We start from the raw sequence: 24,925 nt of genomic DNA, 5'->3' as shown, positions 1-24,925 counted from the left end.
TAATATATGTACTTTTCAAAACTCTAAGGGGAAAAGGTATGAGCTCAGTGGTAGAGCAGAAGGCCTGGGTATAAGACAATTTCTTATGCTGATCTAGTGTAACACTCCTCTCCTCATTCATTACTTTCCCTGTTATAAAGATCTTAAAAGCTTGCTGATACTGGGGCACAAATCCCCATGAAGAAAAATTCACTGTTTTAACAGAACATACTTCCTATCCCTAATTTAATTGGCAGAATCAGCACTACCACAGTTGCCACACAATGCCCGTTCTGCATTTGCAATTATAATTTGATAGTTTAGTGTAGCAGCGTCTGCGCCTTGAAACTCCCTGCCTTTTGAGAGCAAACAGGGGCCTTTGCTGTACTCATTCACCGGTGTCCACTAAAAATATTCTTGTTCAGGTTGACAGCTGGGGTCATCTTAAATCTGCTTTAATGTTTTAACTTTTGTGTATCTTAGAATAGGGCAGTAAATTTTGCTGGGCATTCTTCTCTTTTTAAAATTGTGGTAGTCGTTTGAAACCATATTTTTTAGGAAATTAAAAAGGGAAAAGATTGGAACAAAACCAACCTAAACAGTGCACCTCAGACTGTGTGCGACCCTACAGCCCACTCGGCCTTATTTAGAAAAACCCACAAAACACGACGGGTGTGTGTGTTATTGGGTTGTTTTTATTTTTGTTATGTATTTTGCATTTCTATGTTGGTGATTTTATGTTGTAACCACCCTGCGACTTTCTGGAACTAGGCGGTATACTATTAATTATAGCAATTATATCTTAGTAATTATTATTTAAGGGACCCCTGACCGTTAGGTCCAGTTGTGACAGACTCTAGGGTTGCGGCGCTCATCTCGCTTTATTGGCTGAGGGAGCCGGCGTACAGCTTCCAGGTCATGTGGCCAGCATGACTAAGCCGCTTCTGGCGAACCAGAGCCGCGCACGGAAATGCCGTTTACCTTCCTGCCAGAGTGGTACCTATTTATCTACTTGCATTGGGGTGCTTTTGAACTGCTAGGTTGGCAGGAGCAGGGACCGAGCAACGGGAGCTCACCCCATTGCAGGGATTCGAACTGCCGACCATACGATAGGCAAGTCCTAGGCTCTGTGGTTTAACCCACAGCACCACCTGCATCCCAATAGTAATTATTATTACAACAACAATAAAGATAATGAGTCTCACCGTGTGTCTTATAAATAATAAAGTGTCTCAGCGTTTGTCTTAATAATAATAATAATAATAATAATAATAATAGTCTTGGAGTGTGTCTTAATAAAAAAAATAGTCTCAGATCATGTCTTAATAAATAATAATATTAGTCTCAGCGCGCGTCTTAATAAATAATAATAATAATGTGGAGTCTGAGCGCGTGTCTTAATAATACTAATAATGTGGCGTCTAGACGGGAGTAAACTCAGCCGCGTTCAACGGGGCTGACGCCGCCGCCCCGCGGCTTAAGCGGTTGGCATTCCTGAAAAGCCCCCACTGATCCCCTCAGCGCCACTCACTTCGAATCGGCCGAAAAGACCGCGCGGCTCCCGCTCAGCCAACTGCCGCCGCAGCGAACCACGCGGAGCTGCTCGCGCGCCACCATCTTCCCTCGGCGACCTCCGACCTTTGACCTCCTCCGACCCGCCTCGCTCCCCCGGAAGAAAGGGTAAAAGCTCCGTTGCCGCTCTAGCCCAAACCTTCCCTTAGAACTCAATAGCACCGCCCTCCTCCTCTTTCCGCTCTCCTATCACGACATTCCAAGGGGTTAGACCAGTACTTCCGGTTTTCTTGCAATTGAAGCCGATAGAAAAAAAAAGGGATCATAGAGATGGAAAGGGATGGGATAGAAGGGCTTTCAAAACAGAAACCGGAAAAGCGACACTCCTCTTTTCCTAGGCTCTATGGACTGAAATTTCGCGTCAGGGTCTGGCAATCAGCTCCCGGCCAGGAAGAACGGGGTATAGAGCTAGAAATGAAAGAGTCGCGCAATCCTTATTTTGCATAAGACTGAGTTGGGTCTCCATCTCGCTTCCAATGCTATGTGAAACGACGCAATATAAAGAGTTCACAGTTAAAGGCGTCTTTCCTTTAAATAAAAAACGTTGAGTTTCATTCATTCATATTGTTTTTAAGGGAGGCGGGGCTGCAGCCTCGTGCCATTGCGCGTTTATTCCGCTTGAGTATAAACGGCGTGGTGGCCATTGCGTGGCTTTTGTTTTACTTGGCGCAGGGGGTGTTATGGACAGGTCAAAGCAGGGTATAAAAGATAAAGATAATCCGTTGATGGAAGCAGTTCTGGGGATTAATTATAATGATAAATGAAGAATAATAATTTGGTTATTTGTAGCCCCACCCGTCTGGCTGGGATTAGAATTGGAGGCACTCCTTTAGCTAAAACAAAATCATGGGTGGGTGACTTTTTACACTTATAATCCTCTACACCAGCGCTTCCCAAGCTTGTGTGTCGTGACACGTTAGTGTGTTGGCTGCAGTGTGTAGGTGCATGGCAGGAATGCTCCCTGCGCTCCTTCAGGGGCTGGAAAGGGGTTAGTTTAACCTCTGGTTTGCTATTAAAACTGAATTACTGTGTCACAAAATGATGCAAAACTGAATTACTGTGTCACAAAATGATGCAAAACTGAATTACTGTGTCACAAAATGCTGCATGTCTAAAAAGTGTGTCTCCAACATTAAAAGTTTGGAAAGCTCTTCTCTACACAAATGTACGTGCGCGCGCGCGCACACACACACACACTGTAATAAATTTTTGATTGCCTCCCCAAGGGGCCCCTTCCTCAGAAGAAGGACCAGGGCCCTGGAAGGAGCGCAAATGAAGGCTCTGTACCGGTCCGGAAGAGACAGAGACCACACCAGGATTGGAAAAAGCAAAGCCTGATCTTTATTGAAAGAACAGGAAAAAACAACAGCACAAAAAACTGTTGCAACAGGGTCCCCGCTCACGCAATGACATGGAGTCAGAGACCCTGAACAAAGGGACTGCCTTGATTCTTATACCTTTTGATTTTCATTCAGATCAATAGCAAGGAGGTGGGGGGGAAGCGATATGAGGGGTGTGAAGAGTGGATTAACATAAGGTAAGCAGGATGTTGAAAGACTTTCTGGAGGTGTCAATTTGCTAAAGGGCTCAGGTGGTATGTGTCGTGTTATTTAATTTTGGATCTGCTTCAAATGGCTTTTCCTTTATCTACAGGAAAACCTCCGCAACTGCTGATAATCAGCATGCAGATGTGAGGCTGGATGTTTGAGAAGATGTTCAGGAAATGACTTAAATGTTAATGTGAAATCCTATTCTGCATTGCTATCAATTCGGGTGTGATAGCCTGATGTTTGCATATTTTTTGGAAAATAAGACTGTTTTATTTTGAGCTGATATCTGTGTGTATTCATGGTATGGTTTGCAGACCCAGTAGGAGGCAGTGTGGTGGATTGAGTTTTGGCAGCCTTTTGGATACAATATTGAGTCAAGTATATACATTTTGAAATATTTAGATTGTTACATTCTTTAAAAACTACATTCTGGATACATTTCAGAAAAGTACAGCATAGTACGGCATTTCATTAAAGATACATCCACTAATACATTTTAAAAGGATAGCTTCATGGAGAAAGAGGTACACAGGAATGGCAACAGGCACGTTACGTTAAGATGATGCATTAAAAAGGCACACATTATATTACATTCAATGATACGTGAAGAGACACAGTAAGATGGCATCTTCCCAACAACGCGTTTTTTAAGGCACAGTTTATTATTATTGTGGGACTTTGGGGTAGGATGATATCATTAGGATCATTTTACCTTTATTCCCCTCTCTGACCCTGATTCTCTTATGACAAGACATACACATACACTCTGTATTTACTCGAATCTACTGCTCACCTTTTTTGGCCAAATAATGTTGTGAAAATTAAGGTGCACATTAGATTCAATGGCACATTTACATTCGCCAGCAAATACTTTTTTTTGTTTCAAGGTTCTGAAAATTGAAGTGCACATTATACTCGAGTAAATATGATATATAGTCTCTGTTATGTGCTGAAGTTCTCACCCTGGGCCAGCAGAGGGATACTGTAGATAGTTCAGGTCCACATATGCAAATAAGGGATCGAAAGTGACGTTCAGTGATTGGGTAGTAACAGAAAGTTGTTACAGTTACATTGTACTGGATCTCTATATAAGCAGGCTGGCTGAACCCTTCAGTTCAGTTCTGTTCTGACCTGTGAATAAACAAGAGTTGTTTGGAGAATCGCTGTGTCGTCTGATATGTTCACCCACAACTTAACAGTCTCCATCGTTTGAAGGCAGTATCAGTTTCCTGCTCAAGAGCCTGCTTTGCACCGTGCTGAGAGACCTGACCCTCAAGCTTATTTTAAAAACAAAAGGCAAAACCCAAATGTCACCAGCCAATCAGCCAAATGATAAAATTCCTACCAAGCCCCTGCTCCAAAGCAAACGACCCCATGACAGGCATAGCAAGGTAAGCGCAAACAAACCCTAAATAAAGGGAGGGTGGGCAGGTAATCCGATGTGTGCAGCGAAAAGAAGAAGCTTAACACTGCACACAGGGACATATATAGCACCCACATCAATCAAATAAAATTGCAACAATCGGTTTCCCCCAGCAACATTGGAAGTGCCCAATCAAATCCGTGGCCATCCAAACTAACCCGCCCAGCAACAGGCAATGTCATGGTTGCTCCCACCGCAACACGTGCTCTCCATGAAGGAGAATCCGCTCTGTCTTTTAATGCTACTTTTGTTTGATTTCACACCCAATTCCCTCTCAAGGGACATAGGCTCTTCTAAGGCCCACTCTTGGTCAGAGAAATAAAACAGAAGACAACCAGGTAAAAGAAAGCAAGGCAAGCTCCATCATGTGTAACATGTGAAAAAGGGGTCTTCTGAATGTGTATGAAAGTATCCCCATAAAGAAACACAATTCCTCCATATGCTGTCTTGAACAATCCCTATTTTAAAATATGGATGCAAATTTGGATCGACTGCTCTTGTATGCCAAAACTGGGAAAGCCGTTAGGTGTCACTAGAGCTTCATCTCAGTGCTAAAACATTTGGAAGAAATGGATACATAAAATGAGGGATTATTAGAGCCACTGCGAGTGTTGACATAATGGAATAAAAAAAGCAATCTCTTTTCTTCCTAGGGAAATTTTTTTGATGCTTCCATGCAGCAGACATATGACTCATATTTTTTTTATTTTGCAAATGTTCCTATCCACCTCCTCCCCCCCCCATAGCAACTCCTTAAGGATTTGTGGTAGCCCGATTTTCTCTGCATTGTAAATTGGATTATTCAGATTCTGATTTAACAACTTGCAGGCTAGATTGATTTTAAATCAAGTTTCCCATTGGTACTACTTATTCCTTAAACTACGATGCAAATCTCACCACTAAACTGTGTTAGTATACAAGTAATTGAGTATTGATATGTCTGTGTTTCAGTCTTCAATCTTACACCTAGCATGTGTTTGTCGCATTGTACAGTGGTACCTCGGGTTAAGTACTTAATTTGTTCCGGAGGTCTGTTCTTAACCTGAAACTGTTCTTAACCTGAAGCACCACTTTAGCTAATGGGGCCTCCTGCTGCTGCCGCACTGCCGGAGCACGATTTCTGTTCTCATCCTGAAGCAAAGTTCTTAAGGTAATATTTCTGGGTTAGTGGAGTCTGTAACCTGAAGCTTCTGCAACCTGAAGCGTATGTAACCCAAGGTACCACTGTAGCTAAAAAATTCAATTTTTATCAGAGATCCATATATACATAAGAAGGAACATAGTGGATCCTTTTGGCTTTGAAACCATTTTCATATTTTTTCTTTCAAGGAAATAAGCATTGTTTTGTACATTATGAAAACTTGGTTTATACCCAAGTCAGACAAATTCCTTGGCACATATCCCCTTCTGTCTTGTGCAGGAAAAGTGATCATGAAGAAATCCTGAGGCTGTTTTGTTTTTCTTACATCACGATGTCTACCGTTCACTTTTAAAAAATTGTCTTCCTTTTTCCTTCCATGCTAGAAGGTCACGCACTTGCAGTGCCAGGGCTGATTAAATGGTTAAGGAAAAATGAAGAAGGAATGGAATGACCCTCTTGAGCATATTTATACCATTAATCACACACATCTGTTTAAATCTGTAGAGACTCCTGAACACTACTTTTTCTCTCAACGTATAATGGTGAACGCCCATATTTGCTAACTAGGAGAAGGTTGAGTTCTTTCAAAAGTTAAAGCAATGGGTTTTTTGTATTGTGAAACTGGAAAAATTCTGTGTCCATTGATATTAAATTTAAGAGCTGTGTGCTCATGTTTGACAATCTTCTCATTTTTTGTACGTTTGATTCAAACCCACGGAAGCCACGAACTGCATTTCTCAGCCAATTTTGTGTTCTAAGCACGAAACAGACTGACTTTCAGCTTTACAGGTCTTCCTTAAATCAATTTCATAGGATGGCATCCACTTACATTCCCCTTCTAGTAGAACTTAGTTCTGCTCATGGAACAGGGTCCCCCTTCCCTTCTCCCCTCTGTGCCCCACTCTGTTCTGGAGGAGTTGGAGACCCCCTGGAGCAGAGCTTTCCAAACTTGTGTGCCGCGACACAGTGTGTTGGCTGCAGTGTGTAGGTGTGTAGGTGTGTCGCACAAATGCTCCCTGCCGGGGCTGGAAAGAGGTTAGTTAAACCTCTGGTTTGCTAGTGGAACTGAATTACTGTGTCACGAAATGATGCGTGTCTAAAAAGTGTGTCATCAATATGAAAAGTTTGGAAAGCTCTGCCCTAGAGCATAGCTGTCAATTTACAGATTTGAAAATAAGGGACCAGTAACCTCGAAAATAAGGGATCAGCAGCCAAAATAAGGGATTTTAGTCAACCAACAGCCAAACGAAGCCTCAAGCGGTGGTTCCCACAGCACAGCAACCCGGCAAAGGGGATGCAGCAAGGAAAACCACTGTCACCTCTCCGCTGGGAAGCGCTGAGCAAAGGCGAGTCCCCAGGCAACACGGCCGATTTGATCGGCACAAGGCATGCAAGCTCCACCCCCCAGTTGTTCTTAGACTCCTTATTGGGTGAGCAACGCAGCCAAGCAACACAGTTGGAGCCTCCCTCCTCCCTGGCCAGCAGGGAGGGAGGGAGAGGAGCTGCTTCCTTTGAAACCCGGGAAATTTAAGGGACATCATCAATAAGGGACAGCAGCGGGACACGGCTCTGGGATAAGGGACTTTCCCGCCAAATAAGGGACAGTTGATAGCTATGCCCTAGAGCATCTTTTGGGAGCAGAGGGGGCTGCAGGAGGAGAAGAGAGGAGAGGAGAGGAGAGGAGAGGAGAGGAGAGGAGAGGAGAGGGAAGAACTGTTATCTGTTCATTTGCAGGACATTGGATATCACCCATCATGGTTTTCTTATTCTTCCCTTGTCCTCATTCATCTTCCAGAAAAGTCAGTACAGTGGTACCTTGGGTTAAGTACTTAATTCGTTCTGGAGATCCGTTCTTAACCTGAAACTGTTCTTAATCTGAGGTACCACTTTAGATAATGGGGCCTCCTGCTGCTGCCACGCCGCCAGAACACGATTTCTGTTCTCATCCTGAAGCAAAGTTTTTAACCCGAGGTACTATTTCTGAGTTAGCAGAGTCTGTAACCTGAAGCGTATGTAACCTGAGGCGTATGTAACCCAAGGTACCACTGTAACTGCCTGAGAAGTAGCAATTGTTCAAGCATGGTTGTACATAAAACATGGAGAAATCAATGAAGCTTGTGGGTCTTAGTTAGCTCCAGGCTGTTGCTTCTTGCTTCCTGCCTACAGCTCAGTACAGTTTTCCACCCTGCGATTACTTTTTCCATGGTGTGTTGTCTGAATACCAGAAAAAAGTAGCATCTTGAGGCCTATTCTGAAAAGGAAATTGACATTTCTGTTTATAATACAGTGGTACCTCAGGTTACATATGCTTCAGGTTACAGACTCCGCTAACCCAGAAATAGTGCTTCAGGTTAAGAACAGTTTCAGGTTAAGAACGGACCTCCGGAACAAATTAAGTACTTAACCCGAGGTACCACTGTACTGTGGTCTATTCAACTGCAAAATGGTCTTTGGTATTTATAACAGTAGAAAATGTATTTCCTCATTTTCCTAATGGGAAAGGACAATGTACTTTTGTCTCTGTCTTAAACCAGCTGTAAGCTGCCTATTCTATAATGCGTATGCATTTTAGAGTTACTTAACGTCAAATAACTTGTCTCATGTTCCTTATTTTTTGAACAAAATGCTTTGGGGTTTCTGAGTGTACACAAGTAATTATATAATGGCATTTCCATTTGATTTAATTTTTTTTTAAAAAAACAGCGAATCAATTCCTGTCACCCATCTGTAAAGATAAGATTTCAAAATCTGGCTGCAGCAGTTTTTCCAGCAACAGCTGAAGGGGGTGAAATCTGAGCAGCTGTATTGGCATTATTTCATATTGGGAAAACAATCATATTGCCAAGAGGTCTTGCAGCAAATCTGTTTTTTTTTTTTTAAAGGAGGGGGAAGGGAAGTGCTTGCTGCTGCAGCTGCGTGCGTAGAGAGGTTGATACAGGAGCACCACTTCTGGCCACCAGAGAAATGAGCAGAGCCACCACAGCTGTACCAGTTCTCCCTGCAACTGATGCTTATAGATGAGAGCCCAAACCTTGCAGTTAACAAAGTGCAACCTCCCTCAGGATCTGCAACTCCATCAACCCTGGGAGAAGGTGGTTGTTCTGGCTCCTTGTCTGAGATGGCGTACTCTTCTGGAGGAAAGAAGCATGTGTGTTCCTGTCAGTGAACAACTTTCAAGAATACTCCCCCCCCCCCCAGTGATGGCGAGTTTATCATGCTCTTGAAAGTGTCTACCCATTATTCTTCTGTAAAGAAATAACTTGCTTCTAAGGTAACACTGCAAGTTTGGAAAGTCTCTATGTTGCCTCACTTGGTGTCCCACAGACCACTGGTCGGTCCTTCCTTCCTTCTGGCCTGCACAGGCTGGGTCTTCCTGTTATATACCTGCTGGGATTGACTAGGCATCTGACCCTCACCTGAATCTCATAGCTCTCCTGACGAGTGCTTTGGTCTGCAGCCACAGTGTGGAAATAAAGGATGAGATTGCCCACCAGATACCAGGCACTATCACTATTCAAATTAGGCCCCAGTGTTTTTGTTACAATCCCCTTCTCAATTAAGTAATCAATTTTAATCTAGAATTTAAATTATCAAAACTTTCATATTTGTTAATTTTAGCAAGTAAACTACTGTTCTCACTTCATTACAAACAGTATTTATAATAATAATAATAATAATTTATTATTTGTACCCCGCCCATCTGGCTGGGTTTCCCCAGCCACTCTGGGCGGCTTCCACAGAAACCAAAAAACACTAAAATATCATACATTAAAAGCTTCCCTGAATAGGGCCGCCTTAAGATGTCTTCTGAATGTCAGGTAGTTGTCCATCACCTTGACATCCAATGGGAGGGCATTCCACAGGGCGGGCGCCACCACCGAAAAGGCCCTCTGCCTGGTTCCCTGTAGCTTCGCTTCTCGTAATGAGGGAACCGCCAGAAGGCCCTCGGCGCTGGACCTCAGTGTCCGGGCAGAACGATGGGGGTGGAGACGCTCCTTCAGGTATACTGGGCCGAAGCCGTTTAGGGCTTTAAAGGTCAACACCAGCACTTTGAATTGTGCTCGGAAACGTACTGGGAGCCAATGTAGGTCTTTCAAGACCGGTGTTATGTGGTCTCGGCGGCCGCCCCCAGTCACCAGTCTAGCTGCCGCATTCTGGATTAGCTGTAGTTTCCGAGTCACCTTCAAAGGTAGCCCCACGTAGAGCGCATTGCAGTAGTCCAAGCGGGAGATAACTAGAGCATGCACCACTCTGGCCAGACAGTCCGCGGGCAGGTAGGGTCTCAGCCTGCGTACCAGGTGGAGTTGGTAGACAGCTGCCCTGGATACAGAATTGACCTGCGCCTCCATGGACAGCTGTGAGTCCAAAATGACTCCCAGGCTACGCACCTGGTCCTTCAGGGGCACAGTTACCCTATTCAGGACCAGGGAGTCCTCCACACCAGCCCGCCTCCTGTCCCCCAAAAACAGTACTTCTGTCTTGTCAGGATTCAACTTCAATCCATTAGCCGCCATCCATCCTCCAACCGCCTCCAGGCACTCACACAGGACCTTCACCGCCTTCACTGGTTCTGATTTGAAAGAGAGGTAGAGCTGGGTATCATCTGCATATTGATGGACACCCAGTCCAAACCCCCTGATGATCTCTCCCAGCGGCTTCATATAGATGTTAAAAAGCATGGGGGAGAGGACGGAACCCTGAGGCACCCCACAAGTGAGGGCCCAAGGGTCTGAACACTCATCCCCCACCACCACTTTCTGAACACGGCCCAGGAGGAAGGAGCGAAACCACTGTATAACAGTGCCCCCAGCTCCCAACCCCTCTAGACGGTCCAGAAGGATGTTATGGTCGATTGTATCAAAGGCCGCTGAGAGATCCAGCAGAACTAGGAAACAACTCTCACCTTTGTCCCTAGCTCGCCGGAGATCATCAACCAGTGCGACCAAGGCAGTTTCAGTCCCATGATGAGGCCTGAACCCTGATTGGAAGGGATCCAAATGGTCCGCATCCTCCAGGCGTGCCTGGAGTTGTTCAGCAACCACACGCTCAATCACCTTGCCCAAGAATGGAAGATTTGAGACTGGGCGATAGTTGGCCATACTGGCCGGGTCTAAAGATGGTTTTTTAAGAAGCGGTTTAATGACCGCCTCTTTCAGCGGATCTGGGAATGTTCCCTCACAGAGGGAAGCATTCACCACCCCGCAGAGCCCATCGCCCAGCCCTTCCCGGCTTGCTTTTATTAGCCAGGATGGGCAAGGATCAAGGAGACAGGTGGTTGGTTTCACGCGTCCAAGCAGCCTGTCCACATCCTCGGGGGTAACGGATTGAAATTGATTCCATGCAACTTGACCAGACAGGGCTCTAGCACTCTCCCGCCCCAGCCCTGCTCCCACGGTGGTGTCTAGCTCCTTCCGAATATGAGTGATTTTATCTGCAAAAAACTTTGCAAAATCGTTGCAGGAGATCTTGGGGTCTTTACAAGGCCCCGGTGGTAAAGGTGGTTCCGTTAAATTGCGGACCACCTGAAAGAGTCTCCTGCTACTATTTTCTGCAGATGCAATAGAGGCGGTGAAGAAAGTCTTTTATACCTGCAACACACTTGCAATTAACCAACTAGAAGGATTACTGTTGATAGCACCAGTTTTCCTATAACTTGATATTTCTGGATAGTTTGGTGAACTGCAAAAGCATTTTTAGTTTGCTTTCTGTTGCCACCCTGGAACTTTTCTTTATTAGTGCCACTTCGTTTTGTACAATTCCTTGCAAATGAAGGAAAACAACTTTTCTGCTTGTATATGTTGATAAAATATAATTTTGGTTACTGAGGACAAACAAGATTATACAAAAACAAGACTGGGTGCAGGCCTGGCCAGGACATAGGCGTTCTGACTGTGACAAAGGTGACCTGTGTGCTTGCTTACTTGATTAACAGCTGTTGGGAACTTCAAGGTTCCTGCTCTACCCTTCTTATGGTCTTTGTACTGGACCTGGAGACTCCAATAGAGAGCATTCCATGTCAAGAAGGAGGGCAAGTGGGCACCCTATCAAATGACAGGGCAGGAGCTACATGGAGCAGGGCCTTTTCACTGGTGGTGCCCATTGTATGCCTTGCTCTTCTCAGACCTGCTCTCTTTTGGCCTGTAAGCTTTATAATTTAGGAAGACTTTGGAAGAACTGGTTGACAAGTCTTAACAGTCGCTGACATATGAGTGGATTTTATTTGCTGCTATTCTGGGCTTCTGGTGCACCAGGGTTTACACCAGCGTAATAGAGTTGGCCAGGATGCCAGAAGGGATACAATTTATGAGCTTTCTCCATTATCTGCACAGCAGGGGGTGTTTAGTCAACAGGGCAAAGGCTGAGCTGAAGCATTGCCTGCTGGTTACCTGCTTTCAGCAATAGGGGGTTGCTGTTTGGTAGTACCCAATTGGTTAGCTGTCAGACTCTAGAGCTCCCTATTGGTGGCTCTTAGGTAATTCACAAAATATAGAGTCCATTCATAAAACACAGTGTTCATTCATAAAGAAGTAACATAAATCTCCATTGCTACCTATAGTATGTATATTTCAGTGGTTGAACGTACAGGTTTATGGCCATGCTGTAGTGTGGTGCTTATGCAACTGTGAATAAAAGGTGGCTGGGCTCATTGTTTCGGGGTTTGGGGGGGAGGTGACAAAACTGATTTCCAATAAGTGCCCCCCTTTATTTCCCTAACAAGTCCTTGAATCTGTACTCTGAATAGTGACACCAGGGATCTAAAAGCTGCAGGGCTTGTCAGTCCAACCCCTGCACAGTCTCATCAGGGCTGACCTTAAGGCAATTGAAGCAATTTGGCCAAATTGGGCCCTGTGCGCTGCTCCTAAGGTGCCCCCCCCCGCACCAAGGCAATCTAGATGGATTTTATGTATATCTATAAGATTTTGCAGACTTTGGATGTGAACTGGGGCCTTACATTTTTTTTTTTTAAAAAAATCAAGTTGTGCCCCACTGCTTCAGATTGGGTCCCACCGGCTAGCCCTGAGTCTCATAGCTGCTGGACCTGAATTGCCCTGCCTTTGCATGAAGTCTTGGGTTTACAATTTTGGGAGAGGGGAGACTGTGGCACTGGGAAGAGGGCAGGCTGGCGAGGCCCGCTAGATTTAGAGGCCCAAGTTGCCCTACCCTCACATGAGGTCTTGGGTTTGCAATTTTGGGAGAGGGGAGACTGCCCGCTGGAGAGTGGGTGGACTGGCGAGGCCCCCTAGATTTAGAGACCCTAGAATTCAGCCTACTTAGCCTTTACATAAATCTGGCACTGATAACTTGCCTCTGTTTATAAGACGACCCCTATTTTTGGGGAGGAGACTACAAATTAAGGAAACGGCGAAATTGCCCAGGGTTGTTCAGCTTTTTTTGGGGGAAGAGTTGTTCAGCTTTTTTGGGGGGGGGGGTTGCCGACAATCGCTCACCCACCTGACTGCCGCTGCCAATCGCACGCCTCGCCGAACCAACCAATCGTCTGTCTACTCACTGCAAATCATCCGCCCAATTGCCAATTACCAGCACGCCTTGCCACAGCCACCCGCCCAATTGCCGCTGACAATCACCTGCTCGCAGATGCCACCAATCGCCCATCCCCCATCTACACTTTCCGTGTATAAGATGACCCCCTATTTTTATCATTTCTTTATAATGAAAAAAAATCATCTTATATATGGAAAACTAAGGTAGTTTCCTCCCAAGTCCCTTTGAAAGACTCTTTGTGAAGTGTATTGGAAGGAGTTACAGAAGTGAACGTTGGAACAATAGGTAGCCTTAGTCGAATGTAAACTGTGGCATATTGGTTAGAGCATCAAATAAGGACCTGGGAGACACAGGTTCAAATCCTCACTCAGCCATGCAGTCCCTCTGGGCCAGTCACTTATCTCACAGTCAAACCTACCTGATGGTTGGTTGTGGGGACAAAATGAAGAGGGGGAGCTCGCATGTGTGGCAGCTTGAGCTACAGTGGTGCCTCACAAGACGAAAAGAATCCGTTCTGTGATTCTCTTCATCTAGCGGTTTTTTCGTCTTGCGAAGCAAGCCCATTGAAGGATTAGCGGATTAGCGCTATTAGCGGCTTTTAGCGGCTTATCTGCTGATCGGATCAGCTGATAAGAGGCTTAGCGTCTTAGAAAAAGGGGGGAGGAAAAAAAACCAGCAGGAACTCACAAGACATTGTCGTCTTGCGAAGCAAGCCCATAGGAAATTCGTTTTGCGAAGCACCTCCAAAACGGAAAACTCTTTCGTCTAGCGAGTTTTCCGTCTTGTGAGGCATTCGTCTTGCGGGGCACCACTGTACTAGTAGTAATAATGACTAAAATGGCTCCAAGAAGCTCGTGGGAGTAATTTTGGGACAGAAATGAGCACAGGAAAACTTAACGTCTGAGTACTGGGGGAAAATTCCTTACTGTGAGATCATTCAGACCGCCAGTTTCCTTAACGGGAATGGAAAAAAAAACCCCAACCCTATTATTTGAGTCATTTTAAAACTAGACTGAAAATAAAAAAAATAAAATTGAAGAGACCCAAAGGCTGCTTTGGTCTGGGATGAGTGAAACAGAGAATGTTACGCTGTTTCTTCCATCTCTGCTTTCTAGTGTTGTATTTGGAATTGGACAGGGAAGCTTTGAAAGAAGGTATCAACGCCAACCTTAAATAGCCACTGATACTGGCAATCTTCATGAGGAAAGTTACATGAGAAGTGTCTTAGTTACAAATGGACAGGGCCCTTTCCAAGGCAGTTTATTTAACCATATGCTAATAGAGGCTGAGTAGGGACGTGGGTGGCGCTGTGGGTTAAACCACAGAGCCTAGGTTTAGAAGGTCAGATCAGAAGGTCGGCGGTTCGAATCCCTGCGACAGGGTGAGCTCCCGTTGCTCAGTCCCTGCTCCTGCCAATCTAGCAGTTCGAAAGCACGTCAAAATACAAGTAGATAAATAGGTACCACTCCGGCGGGAATGTAAACGGCATTTCCGTGCGCTGCTCTGGTTCCCCAGAAGCGGCTTAGTCATGCTGGCCACATGACCTGGAAGCTGTACGCCGGCTCCCTCGGCCAGTAAAGCAAGATGAGTGCTGCAACCCCAGAGTCAGTCACGACTGGACCTAATGGTCAGGGGTCCCTTTACCCTTTACCTTAATAGAGACTGAACTGACTCCAGTCCTCCTTGGTCCAGGCACCAGGTGATGCTGGGAAGTTTGTTACTTGTCAGAAAGGAGTTTGCTGCAAAATCTTCAACAAGCATATATTTTTTTGACACATTAGGTTGTGGGTCAGGGCTCATTCACACTGAGTTTACTGTCTGTTTTCAGCTTTTTGTGTTTCCATTTAATTGACATGGTGCATATGATGCTTCACTCAAAATAACACCAATATCAATGCTTTAGCCCTGCCAATCTGGGTTTACCCAATTCATTCACAATGGATAGACTTAGATCACTAATGTTATTCCTAAAATGTTTGGAAAGGAAGAAAGCAATATACCTCCATATTGATTTTGTGAAATAGCTTATAGATCCCCCCCCCACGCCTTTAAAGGTAAAACTGACTTCTAAAGTTTGAAATGTGCTAATAGGTGTACTTCAGCTACACAAATGGAAGAGGAATAGAGAGGAAAAGAGCTATTGTAATGCCAAAATGCCGCTTACCAGAACATAGTTTATGCAAAATTTGAAGAAATTGTGGGCTGTTCACTGCCTTCATTTAGGCCTTTTGTTGAAGAGAAATTACTTCTAGTTTCTATTTCTTCAAGCTGCAGAAGATGTGTTTCAGGTTACCATTCCTGAGTTTAAGGTTAGATTTCTAAATGTTTTATGGTGATACAAGATGAGGTTTGTATTTCCTGGCTTGGAAATACTTTTTTTTTTTTGCATGACTTTCTTGCTTGCTTCAAATGCAAGATGGGGATTTTGGCCTCAAAGGTTCTCCAATTTGCATTTTAATCCAAGATGGAGGAGTAGCCAAGTCTATCCTAAAGGACACCTGACCATTAGGTCCAGTCGTGACCAACTCTGTGGTTGCGGCACTCATCTCGCTTTATTGGCCGGGCGAGCCGGCGTACAGCTTCCGGGCCATGTGGCCAGCATGACTAAGCCGCTTCTGGCGAACCAGAGCAGCGCACAGAAATGCCGTTTACCTTCCCGCCAGAGCGGTACCTATTTATCTGCTTGCACTTTGATGTGCTTTCGAACTGCTAGGTTGGCAGGAGCAGGGACCGAGCAACGGGAGCTCACCCCGTTGTGGGGATTCGAACCACCGACCTTCTGATCGGCAAGTCCTAGGCTCTGTGGTTTAACCCACAGCGCCACCCACGTCCCATTCAAGTCTACCCTACTTTCCTCCAAAGCAATTTCAGAGGTGGGGGTCTAGTGCTGCCTGCTAACTTGTAGGTTTGTTGCAGAACATGCAGGGAATTCCAGAAGTGTGGAACAGCTGAGAGTGCCTCTTTCTGTGCGCTCATTCTATGGACGTGCTGCATGTCTGGTGCGCTCCAGAGTGTGTTCGCAGTTGAACTTATTAAGTGTACAGGGATCAAGCAAATAGTTATATATGGCCAAGCTGTTCCAAGTTCTCTAGGTTGCAACCTAAATGTTACTAATCATCCTGAAAGCTGTGGGCAAAATTGCGATGAGAAATATTAGTTGTTGTTATTTTTACAACGCTGAGCCAAATGCAGAGAAAGCTTTACACTGCACAGCTGCTGTGGAAGATCCCAATGAAATAATGCTGTTCTTCTCGTGTCCCACTGTTTATACTCTGTTATAGCTATGTAGATAGATGCAGACCAACAATTTGTCTGAAAACACACACACATACAAGAAAGTTTCCTGGCAGTGGGGATGTAGTTGGAACATTTAGCAACTAGACAACTACTTGCAATCCAGCTGTGCTTGCCTGTTATAGCTCATAGATTCAGCTCATAACGTAAGGAAGAAAATACATCACTTAATTTATTAGCTTCGGGCTTAAAAAAAAATCAGGAAAACATCCGATGAAAAATAAACTGGAAAGGCTGCTTTGTGCCTAGACTTTGCATGAATAATGCCATGGCATGTAGCACAGTTAGGGTTGCTGTGTTAGCCGGTTTTAACAAAAAACAAACAAACACAAAAAAACAAAAAAAAAATGACCCAAGGGTTACTGTTTATATTTATTTTGACTAAAGCAACAATGGAACACAGTTGTTACATAACCTTAAGTTTCTGTTGATCTTACAGGTATAGTGGTACCTTGGCTCACAATCTAAATCTGTTCCGGATGTCCGTTCCAAAACCAAAGCGTTCCAAAACCAAGGTGCGCTTTCCCATAGAAAGTAATGCAAAATGAATTAATCCGTTCCAGACTTTAAACCCCGCCCTAAAACAGCAATTTAACATGAATTTTACTATCTAACGAGACCATTGATCCATAAAATGAAAGCAATAAACAATATACTGTACTATAAAATAAATAAGACAGTATCGTAGATGATAATTTTTTTTTTTAAAAAAATCTTACTGATGATAGTCGTTGTTTGGATGGGGGGCTTTTATCCATTTCCGCACTCACACAATCAATCAATCAGTATCTGAACTGGGTTCCACACAGTCACAAAAACAAATTAACCGAAAAGGCCTCACAAACACAAAATAAATAGCAAAAACAAAAGCAGCAAACTTGACTTGACTTCTGAAATGTTTGAAAACCGGCTTCTGATTGGTGCAGGCACCCCAGAAACAATAGCCAACAGCTGCATCGGACATTTGGTTTCCGAAAGATGTTTGAAAACCGGAACACTTACTTCTGGGTTTTCGGAGTTTGGGATCCAAGGCATTTGAGAACCAAGGTACCACTGTAAATGCATGAAACCACTGCTTCAGCTTCTGTTTCCAAAGCAGTTATCCTGGCAGCCAACTTATTATTCTCTGGGTCAGTCTTTCTCCCGTATGTGAAGAAATGATATAAACCTTGAATTGATGCTTATTTGGGTAGGTAATGAAGCTGTTCTATATTGCACAAAAATTCCAAAACATGCCCTTGGCCTTTTGCCACCTGTAACTTGTGAGGTGGTACCTCGGGTTACAGATGCTTCAGGTTACAGATGCTTCAGGTTACAGACTCTGCTAACCCGGAAATAGTACCTCGGGTTAAGAACTTTGCTTCAGGATGAGAACAGAAATCGTGCTCTGGCGGCGGCGGGAGGCCCCATTAGCTAAAGTAGTATCTCAGGTTAAGAACAGTTTCCGGTTAAGAACGGACCTCCAGAACGAATTAAGTTCTTAACCTGAGATACCACTGTAGATGGTTCTCTACTATAATAACTATATCCCACGGTCTTATATACCATTTGCAGCTAGAGTGGATAACAAAGAGGCGAGCTACAAAACAGTAGCATAGGACAGAGCCAATTACGGAATGGTGCAATGGGAATAAAATGTAAAGGACCCCTGGATGGTTAAGTCCAGTCAAAGGCGATTATGAGGTTGCAGTGCTCATCTCACTTTTCAGGCCGAGGCATAGCTGTCAACCTTCCCCTTTTTTGCAGGAAATTCCCTTATTCCAGCGCCATTTCCCGCTGCTTCCCACTGCTATGTCGGATAGTTAGATATCCTGTAGACTGTCCCCGGGACAGGTGAGGCTGCTGATCCCTTATTTTCGAGGCTGCTGATCCCTTGTTTTTAAATCTGAAAGTTGACAGCTATGGGCCGAGGGAGCCGGCATTTGTCCACAGACAGCTTTCCAGGTCATGACTAAACCGCTCCTGGTGCAACAGGACATTGTGATGGCAACCAGAGCGCAGAGAAATGCCGTTTACCTTCCCGCCACAGCAGTACCTCTTTATCTACTTGCACTGGCGTGTTTTTGAACTGATAGGTTGGCAGGAGCTGGGACAGAGCAACGGGAGCTCACCCCGTTGTGCGGATTTGAACTTCTGACCTTCCGATCGGCAAGCCCAAGAGGCTCAGAAGTTTAGACCACAGTGCCACCTGCGCCCCCGCAATGGGAATAGGTCCCTTTCAAAGATCAGTTAGCCTGTGAAAAAGTCCTTTAACCTAAATATCTGTATGACACATTAAATAAATAAATGATGATGATAATAATAATAATAATAATAATAATAATAATAATAATAATAATTTATACCCTGCCTATCTGGCTGGGTTTCCCCAGCCACTCTGGGCAGCTCCCAACAGAACATTAAAACTTCCCTAAACCGGGCTGCCTTCAGATGTCTTGCAAAAATCAGTTGTTTATTTCATTGACATCTGATGGGAGGGCGTTCCACAGGGTGGGCCACCACTGGTAGTGTAATAAAGATAAACCTGGGCATATTAAATAGACTTGAAAAAGAATATTATGAGGAAGAAAACTCATGAAATACAAAAAGTTTATTTTATATTGTCAGTGAGACAGGTGGGCTTGTTATGCTGCACGAAGTTTCTCAGCGTGTGGCTCAGTGCTACTGAGTTTTAGCTGCAAGAATGATAGATTAATTTTGTTGTGGTATGCTTTAATTGCCGTGAATGAATGAAAACCAAACCAAAAGACACTCTTTCCAGCAGCAGTAGAAAAGCCCAGTTATTCATCTGTAGCCTGCATCAAAAAGCAGAACATGTCTGCATTGCAGAATTCCATTTTAAGTTAATCGCTTGAGAGTTTCTTCAAATTTTCCTTCCTTTTAAGAGCTTTGCTAGGCTTGATACATCAAAAAAGGTCATGAACGGAATGGACTCGTCATTGTTTTCAGGCAAGGTAAGTGTGAAGGTTTCTCCCACGATGACTTTAAGTGAGTGACAGTACAGGTTGGAAAACTAGTTGACAAGAGTAACGTCATTTTTGGTCAAGAAAGTTGCTAAAGTAAGGAGTACCTCAAAGTTTCCTTCTTACAAAAGGAGTTCACAATGGGAGTTTCTCACAAAATCTAGGACTTTATGTCAAGCACTGAGCACAAAGACAGACCTTGAGAGCCCAAACAGAGATAATAAATATTGGAAAAAATATTTGCAAGATAAGCTAATGTAGCCAACTACAGTTCAGCTGTAAACCAAGCAACACACTGCTGTCTGGCCATTCAACGACAGCAAAAATTCTTGACGCCATGCAAAACAGTCTAGTGACCATGTGAGAAGTCATTCTACTCCACTGCTGCATTTGTCACAGATTCACCATTAGCAACAAAGATTTCTTTAAAATTTTGTGTATAGTGCTGCCTTTCAGGTAGGTGGCAACAACAGATGGACATTGTGGGTGGCCCAGCCATGATTTTGATCCCCCCACAATGCTGTGGTTGTAGCGTAATTCCTGGGGGAAATGGTGCCTGAAAACTTCTAATGAATGTTTAGCATTGAATTTTATATGAACTTTTCAAAGAAAATGTATTACAGATTGTTGTTGTTGTTTAGTCGTTTAGTCGTGTCCGACTCTTCGTGACCCCCATGGACCAGAGCACGCCAGGCACTCCTGTCTTCCACTGCCTCCCACAGTTTGGTCAAACTCATGTTAGTAGCTTCGAGAACATTGTCCAACCATTTCTTCCTTCTCCTTGTGCCCTCCATCTTTCCCAACATCAGGGTCTTTTCCAGGGAGTGTTCTCTTCTCATGAGGTGGCCAAAGTATTGGAGCCTCAGCTTCAGGATCTGTCCTTCCAGTTACAGATACCTCATTTTAACTGGTTTCATTCAACACACACCATTGAAACCAGTGGAATTTAAAGTTTCTTAATTTGGGGAGCATTATGCTCATCCTCTATTCCACATCACACAATGGGCTGTTACCTTTGGTGTGATTATGTGATTATTTCATCACTAAGTCTCTCCCCCAGAAGAAGTTGTCTTAATTCCAAATGTCAGCCTACAGAGAAATGTCACGGCTGAAAGATAATGATTTATAATGGAAAGACTGAGAGGCTGGGAACTGTTACTGTGTTAGTAATCAGAACTCTAATACAATAAACATCCCCCAAGAGTAATTTGCAACGGAGACTTTTCTGTGAGAGCAGAATGTCATGGTTAGTCTCACCTCTTCTGTCTGGCTTAAACTAGAATAGAAATTCCAGCAGAATCAAAGCTAACTGAGAATATTGCTGCTTGAAGGCATTATATTGCGAGCTAATTTTATGCAAAATGTGTCATGTCCAATGAGCTTCCTATGAATGAGGTGTTAGATTTACATTAGTGATTGATAAAGTTCTTCCAAATGAAGGTAGGTCCAGAATTTATGTGAAACGTGTATGTATGTAGGTAAAGGTAAAGGACCCCTGGATGGTTAAGTCCAGTCAAAGGTGACTATGGGGTTGCGGTGCTCATCTCAGCTTTCAGGCCGAGGGAGCCGGCATTTGTCCACAGACAGCTTTCCGGGTCATGTGGCCAGCTTGACTAAACTGCTACTGGTACATGGAGGACTTTGAAAGGTGTCAGAATGGAAATGCTGTTTACCTTCCCGCTGCAGCGGTACCTATTTATCTACTTGCGTTGGTATGCTTTTGAACTGCTAAGCTGGCAGGAGCTGGAACAGAGCAACGAGAGCTCACCCCGTCGCACAGATTCGAACCACCAACCTTCTGATTGGCAAGCGCAAGAGGTTCAGTGGTTTAGACCACAGTGCCACCCGTGTGTGTGTGTTATGAGAGCAACCTCTCTCTCCCCCCCCGCATCAGGTCCCTGTCTGATACAACGTCATCACCTAGCATACTTGGTGTGCTGGGCCCGAGGGTAAACCCAAGCAACATGTTCCAGGTCTGGTCCCGAATCCAAGGATTCTGCAAGGAGTCAGTCCGACAGGGCCAAGGCAGGACACCAGGCTAGGTCAGGCACAGGGTCACTGGCAGGTTCTAGCAAACAGCAATGTTGCTCCCACAACCTGGGGTGGGGTCCGACAGCCTTTTATCTCTGTTGGGGTAACGGCTGGTCCTGATCCCCTGGTGACTCACCTCCCTGTCTTGCGCGAAGGCGAGCACTCCTCCTGCAAGTACTCAGCTCTCTCTTTCTCTCAGACCTTAGCCTTTGTAGCTCAGGAGATGTCGGAGGGTTACTAGACCCAGAAGCCGCCTCAGCCTCTCCTGACCCAACTGGTAGTGGAACAGCTGTAAGCAATTGCCCAGCTGAAGGCAACAAGGTAATCCCCGCATCTGGAGCCAGGGCAGGCTCAGGCCCCTGACTTGGCTCAGCTGGTGCTTGTTGCAGGGGAACCTGTGCAGACTGGGGCTCTTCAGAATCAGGCCCCAGACTCGGTTCAGATGCCGCCTGAGGCAGAGGATCCAGTGCGGACTGAGACTCCTCTGGTTCTGAGCCCGAGCCCGAGGCCCAGGCTATCACACTTGGAGATATTAGGGAAGCTTTTAGTGTTTGATGCATTGCAGTATTTTAATATTTTTTGGGAAGCCGCCCAGAGTGGCTGGGGAAGCCCAGCCAGATGGGCGGGGTATAAATAAATAAATAAATAAATAATAATAATAATAATAATTATCATCAGCTCAGTTTCAAAAAGTGCGGCAGCTAAGCACACAACTGTCATGAGCTGGCAGGACTACAGGGAAGAGGATTCTGATGATGGGTGTAGCTGGAACCAGGGCACACTGGGATGAAGAAGGAGAGGTTGGTGTAGGATGCATAGCTGTCAACCGTCCCTTATTTGGCGGGAAAGTCCCTTATCCCAGCGCTGTGTCCCACTGCTGTCCCTTATTGGTGATGTCCCTTAAATTTCCCGGGTTTCAAAGGAAGCAGCTCCTCTCCCTCCCTCCCTGCCGGCCAGGGAGGAGGGAGGCTCCAACTGTGTTGCTTGGCTGCATTGCTCACCCAGTAAGGAGTCTAAGAACGACTGGGGGGTGGAGCTTGCATGCCTTGTGCCGATCAAATCGGCCGCGTTGCCTAGGGACTCGCCTTTGCTCAGCGCTTCCCAGCGGAGAGGTGACGATGGTTTTTCTTGCTGCATCCCCTTTGCCGGGTTGCTGCACTGTGGGAACCACCGCTTGAGGCTTCGTTTGGCTGTTGGTTGACTAAAATCCCTTATTTTGGCTGCTGATCCCTTATTTTTGAGGCTGCTCGTCCCTTATTTTCAAATCTGCAAGTTGACAGCTATGGCAGGATGTACTCACAGGGTGACAGAGGATGACAAGGGGATGGGGATCAGTGCGCAGGAACCAGAGCAACAGGACCCATCACCAAAGCCAGAGGGCCTCCTGTCTCCATGAACGTGGTGTGCTCTGAGGTAGAGGGAACAGCAGGCAGGGTACTCCAGGATGCTGAGGCAGGCAAGGGCCCACAGCTCAGCTCCCTAGCTCTGGGAGGAGGTGTGTGATTCCTCAAGAAGAGTAGGCTGAGGGTGAGGGTCACCTGCCTCATCAAGCCTAGATGCCCAGAATACAAAGTATAAAAGGGCAGCAGAGCTGAAGGGCTGGGTCTGCTCAATTGGTCATTCTGATGGCTCTCTGTAGGACTGTGCTTCAGTTTGGACTCTGGACATGTTTACTGACCCTGGACTGGGTACTTGTCATACTGCCTTGCTGCCAGGTAGGCCAGGGGTTCAGGACAACAGCATGGCTTTCTGAACTTGAAAAAATCCCTCTAACCACCTCACAAGTAACTGCAACCCACCCACCCTCAAGCTTTTTGTTTTGTTTTGGAGGAGGACTTTTGGCCACCTCAAACCTAGGAATGGGCAAATCTGTCCGTTTCAGATCCTCATTTTCCCCTTCTTAAATTCTGTTGTCCACATTTCCGCATCAGTTTGTGAATTGTTTTTAAAAGTCCTCAGGAAACTCTATTTATTATTACTAGGAAATTTTATTATCATTTTACTCACAATTTCTAAGAATGTACAAATTTATACAAAGCCATTTCCTCACAACGTATGTTAGTCTCATTGATATATGCATTTCCATAGTCTTGCTACCCTAGTATATACATTTTTGTACGTGTTACTTGTTTGGAGAACTGCATTGTAATATTCGGAAAATTGTATATTTTGAAGCAAGGCTGTGTTTTGGTTTGCATGCCTTGGAAAATGAGAATTGGGTCGATTTGCCTTTAAAGGCGAATGAAACTGAATTCCCCCACCTCTATTTAAAATCACTAATAATTCAGCTGGGATGAATATCAGGACCAACCCTAATCTATTGCTGTGTGTGTGTCCAAGTGCAGAATTATTACGTATACCGCAGATAGAATCAACAGCTAAACCGGGTCAGTAAGGTTTCCCTTAATCAAATTGCCATGGGGCAGATTTGATCAAATAATTCTCATTTGTTCTGAGATGTTTTTCCTTCTGCTTATGTGCTTGTAGTCAAAGAGACCCCTTGTCTGGAATTCTAAGCTGTGAACTAATAAAATGCAAATTCCCCACCCCATTTTCAGAAGCACTTTTTGTTGTCCGGTTCTCCGAAGAAATGAAACCTATAACACATGCATGTTTTTTACGTTAGCTGTTAAGAATTGTGGTTTGAAACTGCAGAGTAATGGGTCTTTGGGATTCCTCTTACAATAGCTCAACATCTGGCTCACCCATTTTATATACTTCAGTGGTTAGCCATTTTTAATGGCTGTTAAAATGGCAAAAGATTCGTAAGGAAGGTTACAGCTGAGAAAAAGCACAGCTAAGTTGAATTCCAGAGGTGAAATACAAAGCAATAATGGGAAGATAGTCATAGCTTTGACTTGGTTTTTGTTTAATCTGAGCCAGGTTCTTGATGAAAGAGGTTATTTCTGGGAAGTTTTTTTTTATGTGGAGTAGATGATGGTCAGAACGTGCATTTGGGCTGCTTGATTCATAGAGTGAATTGCAAGGAAAACCAGTGCAGGGTTTATTTTATTTTATTTTTAAGTGAAGTGGTTAAAGGTAAAGGTAAAGGTACCCCTGCCCGTACGGGCCAGTCGTGTCCAACTCTAGGGTTGTGCGCCCATCTCACTTAAGAGGCCGGGGGCCAGCGCTGTCCGGAGACACTTCCGGGTCACGTGGCCAGCGTGACGAAGCTGCTCTGGCGAGCCAGCACCAGCGCAGCACACGGAAACGCCGTTTATTTCCCGCTATAAAGCGGTACCTATTTATCTGCTTGCACTTAAGAGTGCTTTCGAACTGCTAGGTGGGCAGGAGCTGGGGCCGAACGACGGGAGCTCACCCCACCGTGGGGATTTGAACCGCCGACCATACGATAGGCAAGTCCTAGGCGCTGAGGTTTTACCCACAGCGCCACCCGCGTCCCTAAGTGAAGTGATTATTCTCTATTAAATAAGCAATATTGCCTTAAACATGTGCCTCCATGCTGTGT

At 44.9% G+C, this 24,925-nt stretch overlaps 1 protein-coding gene across 2 annotated transcripts in view; it reads right to left on the bottom strand.

The window, feature by feature from the left end:
• Positions 1 to 1,661, bottom strand: part of WDR75 (WD repeat domain 75) — a 32,121-nt gene extending 30,460 nt beyond the window's left edge. Inside the window, exon 1 of one of the 2 annotated variants that reach the window (XM_082236657.1) lies at positions 1,511 to 1,661. In XM_082236657.1, coding sequence (XP_082092783.1) covers positions 1,511 to 1,596 — 86 coding nt within the window. In that variant the 5' untranslated portion in view covers positions 1,597 to 1,661. Of the gene's footprint in view, positions 1 to 1,184; positions 1,204 to 1,510 lie in introns of those variants that run through there. The other variant, XM_082236658.1, reaches the window with a different exon arrangement.
• Positions 1,662 to 24,925: the final 23,264 nt, after the last annotated feature.

The sequence above is a fragment of the Podarcis vaucheri genome (genome assembly GCF_965113315.1).
Source record: "Podarcis vaucheri genome assembly, chromosome: 1".
Lineage (NCBI taxonomy): Eukaryota > Metazoa > Chordata > Lepidosauria > Squamata > Lacertidae > Podarcis > Podarcis vaucheri.
This window is presented reverse-complemented; position numbering and strand designations above follow the sequence as displayed.